The sequence below is a fragment of the Fistularia commersonii genome, chromosome 22, assembly GCF_037954325.1.
Source record: "Fistularia commersonii isolate RoL2024-O1a breed Wild chromosome 22, RoL_Fcom_v1.0, whole genome shotgun sequence".
NCBI classification, from domain to species: Eukaryota; Metazoa; Chordata; class Actinopteri; order Syngnathiformes; family Fistulariidae; genus Fistularia; species Fistularia commersonii.
The window spans coordinates 423,337-446,500 of NC_141305.1; the positions used below are offsets into that span (position 1 = coordinate 423,337).

The 23,164-nt window shown below is 52.9% G+C and overlaps 2 protein-coding genes across 2 annotated transcripts; both read right to left on the reverse strand.

The window, feature by feature from the left end:
• Positions 1-940: 940 nt before the first annotated feature.
• Positions 941-13,800, reverse strand: adam9a (ADAM metallopeptidase domain 9a). Its single transcript, XM_086169354.1, has 24 exons — positions 13,347-13,800; positions 10,939-11,039; positions 9,646-9,704; positions 8,831-8,909; positions 8,077-8,153; positions 7,822-8,002; positions 7,673-7,738; positions 7,497-7,568; positions 7,056-7,225; positions 6,888-6,969; positions 6,655-6,788; positions 6,368-6,539; positions 6,188-6,280; positions 5,575-5,679; positions 5,401-5,491; positions 5,182-5,287; positions 3,751-3,934; positions 3,580-3,660; positions 3,402-3,507; positions 3,188-3,326; positions 2,963-3,071; positions 2,747-2,776; positions 2,502-2,560; positions 941-2,143 (listed from the first exon to the last, which is right to left on the reverse strand). Exons 1-24 carry the CDS (start codon positions 13,417-13,419, stop codon positions 2,074-2,076), a joined length of 2,439 nt encoding a protein of 812 aa, XP_086025480.1. The 5' UTR covers positions 13,420-13,800; the 3' UTR covers positions 941-2,073.
• A 2,555-nt stretch (positions 13,801-16,355) lies between these two features.
• ercc6l (excision repair cross-complementation group 6-like) lies at positions 16,356-22,256 on the reverse strand. The gene is made up of 3 exons (XM_086169473.1): positions 22,061-22,256; positions 20,864-20,908; positions 16,356-20,171 (listed from the first exon to the last, which is right to left on the reverse strand). Exons 1-3 carry the CDS (start codon positions 22,114-22,116, stop codon positions 16,460-16,462), a joined length of 3,813 nt encoding a protein of 1,270 aa, XP_086025599.1. The 5' UTR covers positions 22,117-22,256; the 3' UTR covers positions 16,356-16,459.
• Between the last annotated feature and the right edge of the window lie 908 nt (positions 22,257-23,164).

The following is a 23,164-nucleotide window of genomic DNA, read 5'->3' on the forward strand; positions in this document are numbered from 1 at the left end:
GAAGAACATCAGCCAGAATAAAAGGAAAGGTTTACAAGACAGTGGTGAGACCAGAGATGATGTTTGGACTAGAAACTGTTCCAATGACCAAAAGACAGCAGGCAGAACTAGAGGTTGCAGAGATGAAGATGTTGAGGTTCTCTTTGGGAGTGACCAGGATGGAGAGGATCAGGAATGAGTCCATCAGAGGGACGGCACATGTCCGATGTTTTGGAGAGAAGGTCAGAGAAGCCAGACTGAGATGGTTGGGTCATGGACAGAGAAGAGATAGAGAATATATTGGTAGACAGATGCTGGAGTTGGAGCTGCCAGCCAAGAGGTCTGGAGGAAGACCAAAGAGAAGATTTATGGACGTAGTGAGAGAAGATATGAAGGTAGTTGGTGTGAGAGAGGAGGATCCAGAGAATAGGGTTAGATGGAGAAGATTGACTTGCTGTGGCGACCCCTGAAGGGAAAAGTCCAAAGAAGAAGAAGAAGAAATACATCTCCAAAGGGGATTTAGAAGGACTAGGATGAGAACCTGCTGGACGTTCAGTTCCAGACAAACAACCTGGTGACATGATGGCTGTGGACAAGCAGCAGAAGACATGAAGAAGGAAGGGTGGTCAGAGGATCACCAGGGCCCCAAGGAGGAGCTGGAGAAGATGGAAGTGAAGGCAGTGGAAGTCCCAGTGGTGACGATGTCACTTGGAGCGACACCGCCGAGGCCAGGAGAACATCACGCATCTCCGTCCGGAGGAGCAGCAAGGGTCCTGAGCAGAACCTTGAAGCTCCTGGGGCTGCGGTAGAGGACCAGGGTGTGGAGAAGACACAACATGGCCCAGGAGGCCCAGGAGGGGCTTCTGCTGGTATGCAGGATATATATATACTAGATAGATTCTGTATAAATGTCATTTTGAAATCTAAAAAGAAAATCTAATCGAAAGTCAAGATGGCAGCCCGAAGTTTAAATAAACTTTATTACATGATCGTGTGAAGCTGCAGGGCGTTGCCATAGTAACCGAGCAGAAAACATCCTGTTTCCATGACGACACCGCAAGGCTTCGGCTAGCAATTAAGTCACGAGGTTGTATTTTTTTAAACATCACCACAGGTTGATCGTTACATTTGGAAAAAGGAAAATAAAAAAACCCCAACAGTATCATTTGTTATCGCGTAGGTCAGTCTCTGCGTTGCCATGGTGACGGAGGGACGGTCAACACGCGGGCCTGCGACCTCCAGGTGGTTCTGATGGTTTCCTGATGCCGGCGAGGATCCGTCACAGACCGAGTCACAGTCCGTCAGTGGCCTGGAGGTCAGAGGTCACAGGTCAGGTCTGGATCCCGCGGATCAGCGCGAGGCCGTGCTTCCGCGTCGATCCCCTGGAGGGCGCCGTCATGTGGCCGAGCGTCGTCGTCGTACCGGCCTGGAGGCGGCTCCGCCCCTTCCCCTCCCCCCGCCGCCGCCGCCGCTTTGCACCGTGGGATTTCCTGAAGTGGCTTTACATTCCTATGCCAGTGCAGAGAAGAGCGGCTCCAGTGCTTTCAGAGGGAACGCCGCCCGGGACCCGGGTCTTCAAACCAGCCAATCAGAGAGGAGCGAGGTGAGGGGACGCGTCCCAAAGCTCTGTGTCCCTGATGCTAGTCCGTCACCGTTAGCCAGCTCATGCTAGCTAGCATGCTAAACGGCTAACAGTCGTCAGTAGCCCTTTTTTGGAGATGTTCCTGATTTCATCAGCTGGTCGCAGCTTTCAGGTTCATGCGAAGAGTTTCTTCAGAGCTATAAGGCCAAGAATCAGTCCAGGAGGCTGGTAGTGAAGGACACACACACACACACACACACACACACACACACACACACACACACACATGAAAGTGTGTGTCTCCAGATGTTTAGCAAACTGAGATTATTGATGGTTCCTTCAAGCCAGACTTCTGTGGGGTTTGCCCAGATGTTTCCAGAGTCCAATCCCGGCTGAGCGACGGCCGGGAGTGGGCGGGGCCAGGGGTCAGAGCGGGGACATCGGATTGGCTGCTTTGTCGACGGGACCGGTCTGCGGGCGGGACCTCGGCCCCCCCGCTGAGGGAGGGGGGGTTATAATGGCGGGGGAGGGGCGGGTCTTTGAGGCACCAGAGGCTGCGACGCCGCAGAAGGTTTGGGTTTCCTACGGACACAAACATCAATGAAGATCCAGCAATCAACAAAGAGGCAGCCCGGCTCCGGGGATCAGACGTCCTCCCACATCTCAAGATCCTCCAAGACCACCAAAGAACACAGAACCCAGAACAGCCGCCGTCTGATTGGTTCGTCTATGGAGGGGTGACTCGCTATCGATCAGCTCCAAAGGCGATCAATAATATATGAGAACACTGATAAAACATTAATGATAATCACTGTGGTTCAGGTGCCTCTTCACCTGCATGAGTGTGTGTGTGTGTGTGTGTGTGTGTGTGTGTGTGTGTGTGTGTGTGTGTGTGTGTGTGTGTGTGTGTGTGTGTGTGTAGGTGGCTGGTTGTCCTTACAGTGGAGGAGGGGGGGGCCTGGAGGTGAAGGAGGGTGTCATCCTGCTGGTCTCCACCACCTGAACACACACACACACACACACACACACACACAGACACACACAAAGTGTAACACTCCACCAGTGGACACGTCTGGTCATGAACCTCCATGGTGGTGCCTTCAGACGGATCTCCACGCCCTGCTAACATCACTCCCTGCCAGTCAGCTGATGGGCGTCCAGCTAATGATCAGTGAGGGGCTTTACCTGCTGGGGGGGCAGCAGCTGGGGGTGATGCTTCAGGAAGAGAAGAAGATCATTAGATGATTGGACACGCACACACACACACACACACACACACACACACACACACACACACACACACACACACACACACACACATATGAATGTCCCTCGACTAGAAGGCGTGTCAGATGAGAGCAGCGATCAGTGATCAATCCCTCTGATTGGGTTGTGGCTCACCGTGTCTTTGCCGATGCTGTGGGCGTTGTCCCTGGTGACAGGTGGGGGTTTGGCCCTGGGGGGCGGAGCTCTGCCGGGGTTCGCCGCCCCCGCCGCCGTTCCATCGCCCCTGAAGGCCAGAGAGGCGATGACATCGGTGACGCGTCGTGAACGCGCACGCTCACGGCCGATTGGCCGAGGGGTCGGTTACCGGGGGGGGGGGGGGGGGGGGGGGGGGTGACTCACTGGAAGCCCTGCGTCCTCTTCCTGCGGCGGCGCTCCAGGCATCGCTGCAGCTGCGAGCGGCGCAGGAAGGCCAGGCCCAGCAGGACCAGCGGCAGGACCAGCAGGAAGAAGACCAGCAGGCCGTCCCTCAGAGACGTGTCTGTGTGACAGGACGCACGCCGTCACACACACACACACACACACACAGCCGGAGGTCAGCTGTCAGAGCACCTACCGGTCCAGGTGGGGCCGCTGTCAACACTGCCGCCGTAACCTTTGACCTCGCAGAAGGGGGGCGCCCAGCCGTCCTGGCAGTGGCAGTTCTTGTTGCTGTTACACACCTGCGGGAGGTTCGGGGGGGTCAGCAGGAGGTCAGGTGACCAGCGCGAGGTCACGCACCAGCCTGGACTCACCCCCCGCCCGTGGCACTTCCTGTCCGAGTCGCAGTCGGACTTCAGGATGTCGGCGCCGCGACACTCGAAGTTCATGCAGACCTGGAGGCATCGGGAGAAGAAGAGGCCTGAGTCTGTCCTCGTCTCCTCGTCTCCTCGTCTCCTCGTCTCCTCCCCCCGCCTCCTCCTCACCTTGTCCTCCCCGCACCGGGTGCCCTCGCCGACCATGCCCGGGTCCGGGACGTCCGAGCCCAACCTGAAGTCCACGCCGTAACACTTGGCGCCGCCGATGGGCGTGCTGATGATTGACGGCTCGATGCCGAACACCGTCGCCGCACGGACATTGGAGCACTGCAGCTTCCCGCACATGGCGTTTCTATGGCAACAAATAAGTGATCACGTGTGGAAAAACAGGTGTGTGTGTGTGTGTGTGTGTGTGTGCAGTGACGTGCAGTCAGTAGAGGCAGGGGAGGCTGGACCTCACCTGATCGTGGAAAGAAAAAAATCCAAAATGAAAAAAATGTATTAAATGGTTTGTAGTATAGAGTCATTTTCCACATAGCTTCCCCATTTTTTGTTTTTTTTTTTCAAAATCGCTAAAAAGAATTCACGTTTAGTGTTCAAATATGAAGAGATGTGCGGTGACGCAGCAACCAGCTGAGCCCACTATGGATTGTTCAATGATTGTGCTAGCTGTGCTAGCATGCTATGCACTCAGACCATAGTGCTGTCTCTGTGATGTCACTATTAGAAAAAAAACATTTTAATGTATGAACTAAATTTCCATAGTTTAGCTTAATTTTTTTGTCAACAACTGTAACGTGTTTCTCGTAACCATAAATCGAGTGTGAAGAGACATGAGGTGAGGCAGGCAGTGACGGTGCCTCATGCTAGGGGGCGCCGCTGATCCCAGGGATCCTTCTTACTATTCGACGACAGAATAATAGAAATAGCAATAGCAAGATACAGTAAACAGTTAGCAAGTCAAGTACAGCCATCCAGTTATATTTTCCCGATGTCATGGGTCTGTATAGCTCACAAACGATGGGGGATGAATGTAAATCTCCTGGGCAGCTTCTCAACTTCTTGTCCCAGAAGGATCTCATTCAAACTGTTCCTGAGAAGACAACGTTGCTCCGGCCGTTGGTCACCGTTCTGGCCACAACAACAACGGTGGAGCGCTCGTTCTCGGCACCGAAAAGACTCAAAACATAGAGTGGGAACAGGAGCGATCATGACGACTGTCTTCACTGGCAGTGATTTCCATTCAGACGGAGAGACTTTTAAAACAGAAGAAAGATAAGGAAGACTTCTAAAAGCAAGTTATGGATGCTTCAGAAGGAGCGACGCATGGACTTCATTTATAAGTAAAGGTAAGAGATAATAATGTTTTTTACATGTGCTTTTTGTCTATGCCACAGTTTGTACATGTAAAGAATGCTGATATGATATTTTAAACAAAACATGTCAACGGCTGCTAATAAAATGGTAAATAAGCTTCTCTGTAGGTTCATATGTTTGTGAATCTGACTGATGATGTCAGTGCCTCAACAGCCATCCAACTTACTGCACATCACTCTGTGTGTGTGTGTCTGTGTGTGTGTGTGTGTGTGTGTGTGTCACCTGCTCTCACACTTCTTGTATCCGTAGTTGTGGAAGCCACAGTTCCCGAAGCGATCTCCTTTGCTGTTCACCTCTTTGAAGCAGATGTCAGGAGCTGCTTTGGCCTCTGAGGAGCACACCTGGAGATCAGTGCACTGACACACACACACACACACACACACACACACACACACACACACACACACACACACGCACACACAAACACACGGACACACTCACCGGCTCCAAAGATGGCCTGACACTGGCCGTCCAGATGCTGACACTTGCCGTTGTAGCAGAAGGCTTGCTTGGTCCTGCAGGGCTGCCCGTTCTAGAACATTCACAGCCAACGTTTATCCAACCGGCGACACCGCTCTTCCACCCCACCACCAGGGGGCGCCGGCGAGCACTCACCTGGACAAAGACGTCGCTCTGACAGAGGGACGACGTGCCATTGCAAAACTCGGGAAGGTCACACTCGTCTGTGCTGGAGCGACACACCGTCCCCCCCGGCAGGAACTGACACACACACACACACACACACACACACACACACACACACACAGCCCGGGTCAAATGACTGTCACTCAGAAGGAAAGAGTGGAAACAATGAGGGTGAAAGGCCGTCAGTGGACTGGCTGGAGCTCAGTGGAGTTTCCTGAGTTGGGCCTCTGACGCTCGACACGATGGACTTGGAGACACTATGTGGAGCCGCGTGATGTTCAGTCAGGTGGTTTGTGCGTCCGCGGCGGTTTGTCGGCGCCATGTGGTTCAGCGTACTTGCATTTAGCCGTGGGTTTTGGCTCTACGGAGGACGATGGCGTTCTGAATGTTAGCTGCCGCTTCATGAACTTCGGTGTCTGATGGAGTACAACGCGGTTCGATCCCATGTCAAGGGACGCCGATCGTCCAGCGGCGTGGATGACGGGACGATGTAGGTGTGTGAAGCGGCTGGACGGAGTCGGAAAGGGCGGCGTGACAGGAACAGGAAGTGAGCGGGCAGGACGGCGGTCATGTGAGGGGTCACCTGACAGCGATGACAGCACTCTCCAAAGGCACACTGGGCTCCGGCCTTCAGCCTGCAGGTCCGGAACTCACAGCAGGGGTCCTTCTCACACTCCTGCAAACACACACACACACACACACACAGTTGAGCTCCTGTTCCGGTGTCCCGGCCCCGTCGGCCCCGGGACCCCCGACCTCCGACCTTCTGGGACCCGCAGTCGCAGTCCTCGCCCACGTCCACCAGCCCGTTCCCGCAGGAGGGGGCGCTGTAGGCCTCGTCAGGCCGGGGGACGTTCAAGAGACACGACCCCCCCGTCATCAGGATCATCTTCTCAAAGTCATCGGCGCTGCAGCTGCTGAAGTTCCTGGAGCCTCTGAAGACGCCACGAGAGGAGACGGGAGCGATGAGGTGAGTGTGAGTGTGTGTGTGTGAGTGTGTGTGTGTGTGTGTGTGTGTGTGTGTGTGTGTGTGTGCAGGTGTACACCCACGTGGCTCCAGAGTTCATGATGCAGGCGGACGAGGGGCAACTGCAATCGCGCCCGTCGTCGTGGTTCATCCCGAGGTTGTGACCGAGCTCATGGGCCAAGATGGAGGCGAAGGACGCCACATTCTTGTTGGGATACTGGAGGACACACACACACACACACACACACACACACACACAGACAGGTTATCAGTCCGCTCTCTTCAGTCTGTGTCTCCTCCGCCCGCCGCCTCCTACCGCGTTGATGCCGCCGCCGTGGCTGCGGGAGCAGACGGTAGAAACGTACGCCATCCCCGCCGTCACACCGAAACTCTTCTTCCTGCATGGGGAAAACACCATCATTGTGTGTGTGTGTGTGTGTGTCTGTGTGTGTGTGTGTGTGTATGCACGTGTGAGCTTGCTAACAGGATGAGTTGTGCTGAGTCATGGCGACGGCGAGGGACCAGCTCCTTCTCCCTCCACTGGGTGAAGCGACTCAGCACCTCCCCTGCACCTCCCTCAGTGCTGATCATGTTCTGCAGGTTCCAGATCTCCAGACCCACCAGGACCACCCTGATGTTCAGCGGCATGTAGATCTGAACGCACACGCACACACATACACACACACACACACACACACAATGTGGTTGTCTCATACACACACACACACACACACACACACACACACACACACACACACACACACACAAGCGCACAAGTGAGTGTGCAATGGCCTGGGAGAACAAAGCAGTGCTCCCTCTGCTGGTCAGAAGGGGGTTTACAACTAATACATGGAAATGTCACATTTACAACAGCACTGTGTGTGTGTGTGTGTGTGTGTGTGTGTGTGTGTGTGTGTCCTCTTACGCTGTCCACAATGTTGGCCAGGAGAACCATCTCCTCCCTCACAACTGTTGCACTTCTGTTCATGTAGTTAAACTGGGGGGGAAGGGAGGGTCCGTCAGATGACACACAGATGGCTTCATGTCCTATGAACATACACACACACACACACACACACACACGCACACACACATACTCACCCTCTCGTTGTCCACAACCAGCAGCAGCTCCACATAGTGTGTGTTATGGAGGACGTCTCTCCTCACCTGCAGCACACACACTGTTAGCATACACTGTGTGTGTGTGTGTGTGCTTGAGTGTGCGTGTGTATGTGTGCATGTGTCCTCACCCTGCTGTGTTGGGTGTGAAGAATGTTGTGTTGCTCCGTCCTGTTGCCGTGGTTTCCGTGTGGCGTTCCGCAGCCCAGAGGCTGTGACATCACATCCTGCAGGCGGTACAGCAGGTGCCGCTCGGGGGACGATTCAAGAGGCTCCATCCCATAACTGTCCTGGGGGAGACGGATCACCCCTCTGAGGGACACACAGGCGGGACGGAGTGAGTGTGTGTGTGTGTGTGTGTGTGTGTGTGTGTGTGTGTGTGTGACCTGAGGCCGTTGCAGATGCTCATGCTCACAGACGAGTCGTCCACGTCCTGCACGAAGCCTCGGTACTGGCAGTGGTTCTGGAACACAGGCTGAAGTTACACCGCGTCGCCAGCAGGGGCAGCAGAGAGCAGCGGGTCGGATTCAAGAAACATGTGGTTTCAAAATGAGATCAAATGATTATCTGATCATTTCCTAAACAGAAAAGATCAAAGGGTGAAAACAAACAGGAAGTGAGGTTGGTTTCTCCTGTTTGACGAGCTGGAGGGGCGGAGCCTGCAACAACCAATCACAGATCAGATACTCATGTCCCTGTGGAGCTGGAGCAGGCAGAGGGTCACACAGGAAGTCACACAGGAAGTCACACAGGAAGTCACACGGGAAGTCACACAGGAAGTCACACACACACACACACACACACACACAGGAAGTCACACACAGGAAGTCACACACACACACACACACACACCACACATTCATTGTGGAATCCTGCAGAAACGTCTGCTGTCCAAAAAGGAAAAGACAAAGAAGAGATGGGATAACGAGGACGATAAAGATCTAAGAGGAGATCCTGAGATCAAAGAGTCACAGCTCTTTGATGAGAAGAGCAAACAGAGAGGGATGGGGGGGGTGTCACCTGACCTGATCACCAATCAATGGATGATCAGGAGATCTGAACTGATGGATATTGTTTTAATAGGTCACTGAAACCTCAGCAATGTGTGTGTGTGTGTGTGTGTGTGTGTGTGTGTGTTACCTGTACAGCAGGTGTGTGTGTGACCAGGGACCCGTCGTCTCCGTACGTGAACACGGTGAAGTCCTCTGGAAGCAGCAGTCTGGAAACAAACCGGCTCATTTCAAGCTTAGATCCTGACAACCAATCACAGCTGAGCCTCCGTCCAACCAGCCACTCACACTCACACCTACAGGACACTCAGGACGGGTTCTAGGCTGAAGATGGGCAACATGGAGGAGCCAGCAGGAGAACATGGAGAGAAGCTGGACAGAGAACATGGAGAACCCAGCAGGAGAACATGGAGAGAAGCTGACAGGACAACATGCAGAGAAGCTGGACAGAGAACATGGAGAACCCAGCAGGAGAACATGCAGAGAAGCTGGACAGAGAACATGCAGAAACCCAATCAAATGATAGGATGAAGGCCAAGGCCATCAGGTCACATGACCCTCCTGCAGGCCCCCCCCCCCCCCCCCCCCCCCGTATCTGCATGCTGTGGGAACAAACAGATAAGCGGCGCGTGTCGGACTCCACGGATCAGTAAACAGCCAGGAGATGGGGGTGTGTGTGTGTGTGTGGGGGGGGGGGTGACGCTTTGCTGCCGTGGCAACGCAGCAGGAGAGCGAGTCTGCGAGGTCGGCGAGTTTCACCGATCAGCAAAGTTCACTTCCTGTCCTGCTGAAAGCTCAGATACCATGACTGCACTATCAGCTGAGGATGAGGTCATCAGACCTAACAGCTCTCTCACACACACACACACACACACACATACATAACTCTTCGCTGTGTGAGTGTGTGTGTGTGTGTGTGTGTGTGTGAACATAGTTTGAACTTACAGGTTCCTCTCAAGATGGACAACATGATCCCGTCCATCCACTGGGATAATGAAGGAGACCTAGACACACACACACACACACACACACACACACACACACACACACACACACAATCAGTATTATGAAAATGATAAGATTAATAATAATATATCATGTATTATTAGCAGATTTAATATATATAATAATAACTATGGATAGTGCTGCACACATCATTAGAAGACAATGAAACAAATCATCCCTTCCTTCACTCATTCCTTCATTTATTCCTTCATTCCTTCATTCCTTCATTCCTTCATTCCTCCACTCTCTGGTTCTCCCTGACAATCTTTCCTGATTGAATCCTGACACATACGTTTCCCGTGGGATGTGTGTGTGCTAACATGTGCTTGAATATTCATGTGTGTGAGTGCCTGTGACAAACAGCAGGGGTGTAATTACTGAGGAGGAACAGATTCACCCTGGACTGTGTGTGTGTGTGTGTGTGTGTGTGTGTGTGTGTGTGTGTGTGTGTGTGTGTGTGTGTGTGTGTGTGCGTGTGTGTGTGTGTGAGGTGAGTCAGGACAGGAAGTCAGCAGTGGACATCATCATTAAGCAGGTTCTACTGTCCTCCAACATAGCAGAGGTCAAAGGTCGACCTTTCAGACAACCAATCAGATTCCAGCTCTGTCAGCGGGTTACCTGGACCAGGACCAGGACCAGGACCAGGACCAGGACCAGCAGCTGGTGTGTGTTAACATGTTTTCCATTTCTATAAGGAATAAAGTATCTCCAGAAGAAAGTCTCCTCTGATATCAGACCTGCTCTGGTCTCTTATTTGAAGATCTACAGGCTGAAGAGGGAGACAAAGGACAGACGTGTTCCCTCTTCATCTTAACCATCATCTCCAGGACCAGTCAAAGCAGAGCTTTCACACACACACACACACACACACACACACACACACACACACACACACACACACACACACACACACACACACACACACACACACACACAGATGACATTCCTTAACACGCCCTCGCTCGCTGCAAACATCCTCACTTTTCACTGGAGTGTGAGCGCTGAACATGTTCCAGCGGGAACACACTCACACACTCACACACTCACACACTCACACACTCACACACTCACACACTCACAGTTTCCGACAAGCTGACTTGGAGCAACATTTAAATCTAGTGATGCCATGTGAGGTCACACAGACAGGAAGTGGCGTGCGGGTCAGCTGACCCCGCCCAGCTCCTTCCTGAGGTCAGAGGTCACATCAACAGCAGAACAGAGAATCCGCCGCACCTGATTGGGCAGCGCGCCGTTGGCGCTCCTCCTGATGCGGCCTCCTATTGGTCGGGGGACGGTCAGCTGGTAGGACGCCAGGTGCTGCGTCTGCTGGGCATCTGGGGGGCATGACATCATCAGGTATGACATCATTATTTCAAGAAATTTTTCAGTAAAACAAGCCCAATGACACACACACACACACACACACACACATACATATGTCCATCTGTTCACAAGTGTGCCGCCATATCTGTTACCATGGCAACCCCTGACTCCTGCACTAGCAGCTTCTCTAATCTCTTGCTGAGTCCCTCAAACAAAGACATCTCCCATTGCAGTGTGTGTGTGTGTGTGTGTGTAGGTGCGCATGTGTCGTACAGCGTGCAGGTGTGCATGTGTAAAGGGCCAATGCATGCATTGATGTTACCCATCCACACCCTTAAACAGAGCGATGGTCAGTGTGTGTGTGTGTGTGTGTGTGTGTGTGTGTGTGTGTGTGTGTCTAAGCATTATGCTAGCTTATACAGCCAGGTATGTTATTGTGTGTGCATTAGTGTGCATTTCTTGTCCTGTTCCTGGACTCATGTGTCTCATAGCCTCCTAGTCCACAGGTGTTAGTGTTTGCTGCTAGCATGCACCTGCTCACGTGCACTATTATCTTGCTTGGATTAGCATGTGTGTGTCAGAGAGTGTCTTTAGTGTGCATGAGGGTCCAGGTGAGGTCTGAGGAGGTTCTACAGACCAGGAACCGGAATCAGAAACTATCTGGCCCTCAGAATGAGGAAGAACCTGAGGGGATGGAGAATCTCCTGGGACGTCACTGACTGATGGTGAGGCGCCGTCATAGAGCAGATGTTCCACCACGACAGAGATCTTCTGTTCCTCCAGCTCCAGGCAGGTCCGGCCCAATCAGAGGGTCGGACCCCGATCCAGTCGCTATCCAGTCAGAGAACGTCTGGAACGTCTGAGCTTAGACTTCCTGCGCTCTTTGTGGACCAGGAAGTCAGAGAGTCAGGCCCCGCCCACCGAGGTCCAGGCCCCGCCCACTGAGGTCAAGAAGGTCACCTGATCAAAGGTCAACCCCACCGTGCTTTTCCCCACACTGAAGATCTAAAGCTCCTGAGGAACCTCTGAGAACCAGAGATCCTCCAAACCCCAAGATCCTTGACCTCTGACCCCGACCACTTGTTCAGATCCTGTTGTTGCTATGGCAACAAGAACAACAAGCAAGAGTCCATGAGGGAGACCAACAGGTGAAGAACATCTTGAGGAACCAGAGCCTAGAACCAAGAGGGACCAGGATCTGGAACCCAGAGAACCTGGAACCCGGAGAACCCTGTCAAAGGTAACCATCCATCTGCATCAGGATCCAGAGAGCTCAGGTCTGGAAGTGCAGGAGCATCTCTAGAAACAGCAAACAGCAGAGAGATGGACCCCGAAGAACCGGAGGGAAAGCAAACATGTGATCTGAGCCGACCAATCGGACGGCAGCTTCCTGTTTTGAAAGGCGGAGGCCTTCGAGTCCAAACTTTCGGCAGCTTTTGGTCTCAAATTGTTTCTGGACGGAGACAAAGTGACTCATTGCTCTGGAAGCACTGCCTCTGTGTGTGTGTGTGTGTGTGTTTGTGTGTGTGTGTGTGTGTGTGTGTGTGTGTGTGTGTGTATTTGACTCAGCAGTAAAGGCTGTGGCTGTTTGCGGTAAATGTGTTCATCCAGCTTCACTCTCACACACAGAAACACACACACACACACACACACACACACAGGGACAATAAGAAATGTGTAAGAAATGTGGACATAAAATTCCAGTGAATTAGGAAATGTCCAGAAAAAGGCCCTGAACTAGACCTGATAAGTGTTTAATTACACTTTCATCCACATGATTGATTATCGGCTTGCCGGACCCGCAGCCCACCAGCCCACCAGCCCACCGGGCCGCCGGGCCGCCGGGCCACCGGGCCACCGGGCCGCCGGGAGGCCGGGCCACCAGCCCACCGGGCCGCCGGGCCGCCGGGCCACCGGGCCGCTGGCTCTCCGCTGGGCCGGGGCTGCAGGAACCCTGGAGGTGGAATGTGACCCAGAAAGGAAGTGTCTACCTCCTGGGTCAAAGGTTAAGCTTCTGTAAACTTTCTCTGCTAAACCTCTTAAACCAGCGGCTGCCAGACAGGACCTGGAAAGATACTGAAGGACCTGGAGAAGGCTGGAGCGGAGAGACTTGGAAAACCTGGAGAGGAGTGGAAAGACCTGGAAAAACATGGAAAGACCTGGAAAGAACTGGAGAGACTTGGACATGGAGACATGGAGAGCTTCCAGGCAGGAGAACATGGAGAGAACGCACGGTGTGTGTGTGTGCGTGTGTGTGTGTGTGTGTGTGTGTGTGTGTGTGTGTGTGTGTGTGTGTGTGTGTGTGTGTGTGTGTGCACCTCCGCAGTGTCCGTGCCCGGGCAGCAGCAGCAGCAGCAGCAGCAGGACGCAGAGCCCCGGTGGTCCTCCCATCTCCTCCTGTTCTCCTTGTTGTTCTGGTCCTCGGGTGTCCCCCCTCCTCGTCCTCGTCCTCGTCCTCCTCGTCCTGGTCCTGGTCCTGGTCCTGGTCCCCCCGCGGAGCCTCAGCGCTGGGTCCCGGTCCTCCTGGCGCTCCAGGCCGGGGCCATGGACTCCGCGGTCCCGGCGGGCACCGGGGCGGTCGAAGGGCGGCCGCGGCGCTTCGTGAGAGCGGAGCCGGGATCCGCCGATCGGACGGTCACCGGAATCTGCTGATCCCGGAGAGAGACGGCGGAAACCCCGCCGCTTACCGACGCCCCTTCACAATAAGAGCCGGGGTGGAGGTGGGGGGTCCACGGGACCGAACCGGATCGCGACTCTGTAACGGATCGATTCAGGGGGTCGACGGGCCGGTGACGTCACTTGTCTTCATCCCGATTGGCTGAGACGACGAAGCGAGTGAGTCGGAGCCGCTCGGAGCCGCTCGGACCCGTTCGGAGCCGTTCGGAGCCGTTCGGAGCCGTTCGGAGCCGCTCGGAGCCGTTCGGAATCCCGGCGGTCACTTTCCGCTCCTCTTTCTTCTCGCTCCACAACCGAGAGTCAGGGTGAAACTTCTCCACAGACTTGACGTCACGGCACGCCAAACCCGTCCAGGGTTCCACGGACGGCAACGTAAAAATGAGATTTGAAATCAAATGGATTCAGAAGAACGACGTACGTCTCTGTAGCTCAACCTCCGAGGGCAGAAGAGACGCGTTAAAATGAAAATAACGCTTTGTGAAGATCATGTTAAAAACTCTGATCATAAACGTTTTTCATTGGAGAAAATGCATTGTTTCCGGCCTGATATTCAAAACTGGATGAAAGAAAAGTTTCCATCATCAACAGTTTTTCCCTCGAAAGATGACATAACATGCCGTTTCCAGGAAACGGAAGTGATGTTATTCTGTGTTTAGCCAAGTTCTCCTGACACAAAAACAGGATGCAAAGTTCACCTTCTTTAAAAATGACTCAGTATTATAAAATATCCTTATAAACTATGGAAAGACCTAAAAATACAAAGACTGTGCTGTCTTATGAGAGATATTGCGTTGGATTCAGAACCTCAATGCACATGTTGAACCTGAACACGAGCAGAGACGTCAAATGGTTGCAATTAGTTGTCATGGGTGCGTGTTTGGTTTTTGCCAGTCATCTCTTTCGAAGTTCAATAAAGTTGGAAAAAAATCCAATTAAGAAAAATGTGCGGCGTGAACCGCAGGCTGACGTCATGGGAGTGACGGTTCACGGCAAACCACCAGAAATGGGACGTTTCGTTGTACATCATTAACATAAAACCAATTAATTGCAAAAGTAAAAACGAGTAAAGGCCTGTGAGAAACAATGTACACTTTCAGAAACAAAAAAGAAAAAAGTGGCAGAGAAATGTATGTATTATGTATTCATAATATCATTCATAAAACGGTATATTTTTTGTTTTTTGACTTTTTCACAAGTTTTAAAGATCTTTTTTATATCCTTCCAAGTTACATTTAAAGAAGGTATAGTTGGGGAGACATTTTTGCATTCTGTTTTTGTCAATGAAGAACTCGGCCAAACCGAAAATAGCATTGGAACAGAGTTCATCGCTTTCGTTTCCTAAAGTAAACCAAACGTGATATCATCTCTTGAAAAAGAAATTGGTGATGATGGAAATTTTTCTTTGATCCATTTTTGAGTTTTAGCCCGATGACTGTGCACTTTTTCACACGAAAAAAATTTATGGTCTGTGGTTTCAATAGTGTCTTCACAAACTGTTCAAATATAATAATCTCAATAATTCTTTCGATGGGTCGATGTTATCCATCGTTTTAAAGTGGGTCTCTTTTGCTTCAGGGTGTAAAGGTAGAATGAGATAAATAGTTCTCCGTTCGGCAATGGATTCCTTATCAAATTCATTTAGAATACCATTTTTGTTTTGACGTCAAGGGAAAAAGTTCTCTGAAGAACATTTTCTACCCAAAGAGTTGCTGCATTTTCTGTCCAGAGTTGAAATTCCTTGGCGTGATATCAGGGGTAATTGTGGTTGTACGGTTTGGTGCATCATGATGTTTTCGGTCAGGAATACAAATGATCGGCCCAGTGCGTTATGTAACTCCAGGAACTCTAATAATGGAGGGTTAAATGTGACTTTAGCACAGAATTGTACCCATATTGTCGCGTCCATCCAGTCAGTGACTGAGAGTCTCCCAGTCGGTCAGTGAACGCGTCATCGGCCTTTTACTCTGAAAGTATTAGTCACGTGACCGGCGCCAGCCGCCGGGCCAATCAGCGGCCGCGGCACGGACCCACATTCCGCTGCCCACGCGACCCCCGCCTCATGTAATTGGATCCGCGGGCCGGAAACTCTCGTCGGGTCACGTGACCGAGCGTGATGGAATGTCGGCCGCTGATTGGCTGAAACCTAATGAGACGGTGACGCGTTCACTGTCCTCAGTTGCTCCGGTAAAACGCAGCTTCGAAACACAAGTGAAGACAGTCAGTTGTTTTCCGTCCATCAAAGTGACTGGGATCGATGAAGTCGATTATTTTTTCACTTTTAATTCAAAACAACTTTAGGACATGATGAATGATGTTGCCCATGTCATCCCTGATGTTGTCTAATTATTCATGGATGATCTTTTTTTGTCTTGCTATTTATATTTATATCCTTTATGGTGACATAATTGTTATGCTGCCATGACAAAGAAATGCCCCCGATGGGAATCAATAAAGATTATCTGTCTTGTTATTGTTATTATATTTACTCCACACCAATCTGCTTGATCAATAATCTGCTCATATTTCCTCCCCACAGCTCGGGCTTGTTACGTCACCATTCCTTAAATGTAAATCTTTTCTTGTGTTCAGAAACTTCTCTAGTTTTTTGTTCTGAGAAAAAAACCATTTTTAAAACAATGAAATGAAAGCTGTTTTTCTGAATGAAAACCAATGTTTAATAGAAGTATGACAGAAATCGTCCCCAAACGATCGACGAGCAGGAAATGATCAATTGCAAATAAAGGAGCGGTGAAGGTCACTTCCTGTGGCTGAGCTGCCGGTAGAGCTGGATGGTCATCAGCTGGACCTCGGGGTCACCGGGCCGGAGGTCGATGGCAGAGAGGAACATCTCCAGCGCCTCCTCCAGTCTCCCTTTGTTGTAGTTCTCTCTGCCTTTCAGGACCAGGAGGTCATAAGTGTCCTCCTCCTTCCTCCTGGTCACTCCTGCGTCCACCGTCCACTGATCCATCTTCTCCGTGGACCCCAGCTCCACCTCGCTAGTCGACTCCTCCATGTTGGTGCTCCTGTCATCAGCAGATTCAAAGTCCTCCTCCTCTTCTTCTTCTTCTTCTTCCTCCTCCTCCACCTGTTCGTCTTTTCCTTCTTCTTCCTCCTCCACTTGTTCTTCTTTTTCTTTTTCTTCTTCCTCTTCTTCTTCTTCTTCCTCCTCCTCCACCTCCTCCTCACTGTGTAAGGTCTCTCCTGTGGTTTCCTCTAGCTGAAGCTCACCATGAGAGTCTCCGATGCTGTTGTCCTCTTCGGCCTCATCGTCACCCGTTTCCTGATCGGCGGAGTCCTGGTCCTGGTGGTCCAGGTCTTCCATGATGGACTGGAGGAGGGAGCGGCGGGAGGCCACCGAGGTGTTTCCTCCCACGCTCCTTCTGGAGGACTTAGGGGTGGAGGCCCCGAGGGCCTGGAAGGAGCCATCGATCTGGCTCTCGGTCAACATCTCCTCCTCTTCATCCCCCTCTTCCTCGTCACTGTCGTAAATGACGGCGGCTCGTTTCCTCCCGGTGGCCACGATGGACTCCTCTCCATCGGTCGAGGAGATGCGGCTCCTGTCCGGGGCCGCTTTGTGTTGCCACTCTGAAAGCGACCGGTTCACGTCGAAACTCCCGTCCGCCTGCAGCTGGGACAGCAGCCGCTGCTCCTCGGGCTCCGCCTGATCTTCAACCGCGTCGCTGTCCTCCAGCTGGAGGTTGAAGTTGCCTTCACAGGACTCCAACCCCAGGGTGCCTCTTGAAGGACTGTCCCCTCTGAAGCTGATGTTTGACGGCTGGAGGCCAGAGACTCTCTGGTTCCAGAGGGGAGTTCCATCCCGGGCTTCGGTCTGATGTTCATCTTCGCCGATGTACGACGGATGATCGCCGGCTGCGGAAGATTCACTGGCTGGAAACTCGTCCATCGGTTCCTGACGTGAGACACCTGGACCATGATTTCCTGGAGTGGCATCATCCTCTTGAGCGGCATCGTCCTCCGGAGCGGGATTGTCCTCCAACATCACCAAAGAATCATCGGACACCTCCTGAGGAGAATGTTCTGGCTCCACATGGCTCCTCTCCCGCTTGACCGTCGGTCTTCTCGGGGACTTGTGATCGACTTCCTCGAGGGCTCTGTCTTCGGCGTCACTCCCTCCAGCTGTGAGGTCAATGAGGCCGTTACTGAGGTTCTCGTGGTTGCCGTGGCTGCTAGAAGTTGAGCGGTCCAGCTCCACGACGACCGGAGAGGTGCCGGAGTCCCGCCGAGCAGGTGCAGGACTAGAGCTCGGCTTCCTCCGCTTCTTCTCGTGTGACCTCTTTTGGTGGTCGGCCGGGGGATGTCGGACCCACGACGGCTCGGTGCCGGACGCCATGGCGGCCGTCAGCTGCATCTGCAACTCCGATTCGGCCTTCATCAGCTCCTGGGCCTTCTGGACCCGCCCTTCGATGTAATGCTGCTCCTCCTGGCGCTCCAGGACCTCGTCTCGGTCCCCATCCAGCGAGAACATGAGGTCGTGGTCGGAAATCCCAAACATGTCCATGGAGTGGAGGTGAGCGAGGTGCTCGTCCAGCTGAGCGTCGGTGCACCTGTGCCTGGAGTGCAGGGCCTGGAGCTGCAGCTGCGTGGAGGACGACCTGGTGTCCTCCAGGCTGAAGAGCTCCTTCAGCTCCTGCTTGCTGAAGTATCTAAAGGGGTTCTTTTTATCCCCGGTGTTCTGTCTGATCAGGGAGTCTTTGAAAACCTGCCGTCTGTAGATCTTCTCCTCCACCGTCCCGCAGGTGATCAGCCGGTAGATGATCACGTTGTCCGTCTGCCCGATGCGGTAGGCCCGGTCCACCGCCTGGGCGTCCGTGGCCGGGTTCCAGCTGGGATCGTAGATGACCACTCTGTTGGCGGCGGTCAGCGTGATGCCCACGCCGCCCACCTGCGTGGTGAGGAGGAAGACCGAGTAGCGCTGGTCCGTCTGGAAGAGAGAGATCCGCCGTTCCCTCTCGGCCAATTGCAGGATGGTCCCGTCCAGCCTGAGGACCCGGAAGCCCCGGTTCCCCAGGATGCGCTCCAGGACGTCGAGGACCATCCTGTAGTGGGCGAAGACAAGCGTGCGATGGCCCTCCTGGCGCAGCCTCTCCAGCAGCGCCAGCAGGAACGTCAGTTTGCCCGACTCGGAGATCAAGGTGTCGTCGGGGACGCCGGCGATGCTGTGAGAGTTCGCCTCCGCGTCTTCGTCCTCGGCCCGGTTGTCCTCCAGACCCAGGCTGGCGACGGCCCGGGCGGAGAGGAGCCTGGGATGGTCGCAGAGCTTCTTCAGGACGGTGAGCTCGGCCAGAGGAGACCTGGTGGTCATGAGCAGCTCTTTGATGTGGTCCAGGGAGATGAACTTGCGGTAAATGTCCTCCTGGACCGAACTCAGGTACGTCCAGACGACGAGGTCGTTCTTCCTGGTCAGGGTGGGCTTCGGCGCTCCGGGTACCTCTTGGTGGTCGGCCAGGTCTCCGCTCTGCCTGTCTGGACGTTCCTCCTTGCTCCGGTGTTCCGTGGTCTTCTCACTCGTCTGCACTTCCAACTTTGTCCTGCGGAGGAAGTAGGGTTTGATGATGGCCATGAGGATCTCTGACATCCTGGAGCCGAGGACCTTTTCCCCGGGCGTGGCGTCCCTCTCCCGGGCGCGGGTGATGGGGTTCTCGTACTCGGTCTTGAAGGTCTTGACGGAGCCGAGGAGACTCCCTTGGCAAGCGAAGTCAAAGAGAGCCCACATCTCCCGGAGGTTGTTCTGCACCGGGGTGCCGGTGAGCAGCACCCGGTTCTTCGACGGGATGGCGTACGCGCTCTTGGCCGTTTTGGTGGTGGCGGTCTTGATCTTGTGAGCCTCGTCCAGGATCACGTAGTCCCAGGTGAACTCTCCGCCTCGGTAGGCGGACAGCTGCTGCCAGTTGTTGATGAGCATGGTGTACGTGGTGATGACGACGCCGCCACGCCTCTGGACCTTCTCCAAGTTGCGGGTCCGCTCTCCTTTGCTGGTCCCGTGAAACTCTTTCACCCTCATGCCGGGCGTCCACCTGGCGAACTCTTTGGTCCAGTTGGTGATGAGGGACGTGGGCATGACCAGCAAGGTGTGCTGCGCGAGCTCGCTGTCGTACATCCCGGAGAGGAAGGAGATCACCTGGATGGTCTTCCCGAGGCCCATGTCGTCGGCCAGGATGCCCCCCCTCCGGCCGTCCCTGAACAGGCCGTACAGGAAGGCCACGCCCTCCCGCTGGTAGTCGTACAGTTTGTCGTGCAGCTCTTTAAAAACCTTCAGGCCGCTGCCGCAGACGTCCACAAACTCCTCGTCATCATCGTCGGAGTTGGTCTGCTCGATGAGTTCCCGGATCTTCTCGATTCTGTTTTCCAGTTTCTGGCTGGGGCGGATGCCATGGGCCTCCTCGAAGAGTTCAAGAGCTCTGGACAAGTTCCCCTGCCTGGCAACATCCTTTCCCTCCTGGATCAGCCTGGCAGAAAGGACGAGAGAGAACATCAGTGACCCATGGATACCCACCTGTGGAGTTCTCCCAGAGGACCCTGGGGTGCAGGTGACATCCTGGACCTCCTGGCCTCCTCTCAGACAGATGGATCCCTTCGAATCGGGCTAAAAACAGGGGTTTGGCAGAAAATGTTCCTTCTTTGCTTCTGATAAGTGTCTCTTGAATTTCTAGTTGTTGTTCTCTGGCAGGATTCAAGTGTAAAGACCAAGGCGGATCAGAGGGTTCTGGCTGTGTCTGGTGCAGACGCCCCTCAAAGAGGAGCTGGATTCCTGGCTCACACAGGACAGGGTCTGGCCCTGCTGGCCACGCTCAGGGGCTACAGCTGTGTGGACCTGGAGCTGCTCCTCCTGGAGCGAGCTGGGAACACCAGGGGGGTAATCATAGAGAGAGAGAGATTTCTGACCAGAGAAGGACCGGATTCTCCGTCCACATCCCGCCTGGCTGGGTGAGAAAAAGGTACTTCTGACGAACAGGAAGGTGAAAGTTATGGTAGTGGGTTTTCCTGTGTTTTTTCATGGATTCGAGAAGTCCAGAGTATTTTTTGGAGCTAAAGAAGAATAAACAACCACGGGGCTGACGTGGTTGTTACGTCTGCACCCCTGGTTCTCGGAGATTATGAGGTAAGAGGTAAACCCAGGTAGACGGTGGGTCGGTGTTACCTGTGGTAGGTCTCCTGGTCTTCTTCTGTGTCCATGGAACAGGACCTGTCGGGACAATGTCAAGTCAGAAACAACTTCAGAGATTCAAGTTCTGTGAAGACATTTTGTTCCCCGAACATCAACGACATTCATGGTATTGACCACTCAGGTTGAGTGTCCACTTTCAAATATTTCCCTGTGCGGCGGCAAATGATGGCCGTGTATACCACACCACTGAAAACATCAAAGTCGCTATGACAAAGCCTGACAACACCCGGAGGCCTGAGTCTTTCTTCTTAGAAGAAAGTGTTTTCCTGGCCTCACATCGTCCCCCAGCTGAGGCCAAAGGTGTGTTCAGTCCAGCACATCACGTTAAACGGTCGCGGTGGGATGGGGCCGTTACATGGACTCGGACTCGGCACTGCCAACTGTGTGCTAACATCGCTCGGGAGAGTCAGTCCTGAGAAGGAACTTAATCTGGATTGATATTCATGAGCCACCAAAGACAGAACAAGAATTACAGGAGCCTGCTAAGGTAGTCTTATCCCCTCCAATAGCCTTAATTTTACAAACACCACCACGGCTATTGTTAACGCTAATGTGCTTTGCTTCCACAACTACTGTACCCCAGGAGACATGGACATCAACTTGAGGGCACTAAGAACATTCAAATTTACCCCCTGAATCCTCCAGCACCCCCAAAACAGATGAGATTGGATGAATGCACGACAGAAAAACAATACAGACCAAATCGCCAAAGCTATCATTGTGCAGGAGTCAACTTCCTCCTCTTCTCCAATAGACCGTAAAACCCGAGTGAAACAAAACATTAGCCATGACAAATCTTTAGATGTCACTGATGTGAGCTTAGATTCTGACACGTTTGTTTGTTCATGTTTTTTTAATTCAATAAAGTTGGAGGGGAAAAAAAAAAAAAAAAAATCCAAGAGCGCGTTGATTCCACTGTGACGTCAGAGAGCCGGTAGCGTACCGGACACCTCGTAAAAAAGAGGGGCTCCGACTCTCTGAGGGACTTAAAATGTCTATTAAAGATTTAACGGTTAAAACAGTCGGTTTAACAGACATCACCGGACCCTGGGGACGGCAGGCCGCGGTGTGACGGTTTACCGGCACCGGCGTTTACGTGTCCCGGTGACAGGATGGTAGCTGTTAGCCTCAGGTCAGCCTCCGCCCCCGGGGACTCCAGCCTTCACCTACCGGTTCAGCCTCTCGCCAAGTTCCGCCACCTCGCTGTTAACGTGACCGCCGTCCATCTCGGCGACGGAAGGCACGTCCCTCCGGTGCCCGGGAGAACAGCTGGACTCAGCGCCGGGCTAGCTCCGGTGAGCTAGGTGAGCTAGGTGCTTGTATCCGAACAGAAGGTTCATCCCCCCCGCCAAATTCCCCTCGCCAATCAGAGAAGAGGACTTAAGGACGTGATCGTGCCGACCAATCAGGAACCCTTATGAAAGCAGGGGGCGGGACTTCTAGCAAAGGAAAACAAGAGAGCAAACGGTCGGAATCTCCAACTTCTCATTGGACGGCGAGTTCGCCCTCCCGTTTCCGTTTTCGAATAATCATAAAAATAATAAAATACTTTTACAATCTTTATAAATATGACCTGGATCTTAGGTCTGCCTAGCGGTTGCCTGGCAAGTTTTGAATGTGTATTCAATTGGTGCCAGAAATGCAGCTTTGGGGGGTCACGGGCCAGTGTCTCCCTGAGCCGGTCCCAGGCCCAGATACATGCAGAGGGTTGTTTCTGGAAGGGCATACGGCGTAAACCTTTTTCCAAAACAAACATGTGAATTTAACATAATAACCAGATCAAAAGGGATCGGTCGAGGCCCGGGTTAACAACGACCGCCATTGGTACTTATGACCTACAGGGAACCAATGGAAACTGGGGCTACTGGAGGTCAAAGAAGGAGAGGAGGAAGGTGTGTTTGGAAGCAGAGAAAGAAGAGGAAAGGAAAGAGTCTGGGACTGAGAGGAGGGACTTTGAATATTGGGACTATGACAGGAAAAGGTAGAGTTGGTCGACATGATGCAGAGAAGGAAGGTGAATACACTGTGTGTCCAGGAGACCAGGTGGAAAGGTAGTAAGGCTGGAAGCTTAGGAGCAGCTTTAAGTTGTACTATTATGGTACTGACAAGAAGAGAAATGGAGTAGGAGTTATCTTGAAGGAGGAGTTTGTTAGGAACGTCCTAGAGCTGAAAAGTATGTCAGATAGACTTATGAGTCTGGAACTGGAAATTGAAGGTGTGATGCTCAATGTTGTTAGTGGCTATGCCCCGCAGGTGGGAGGTGAATCTGAAGAG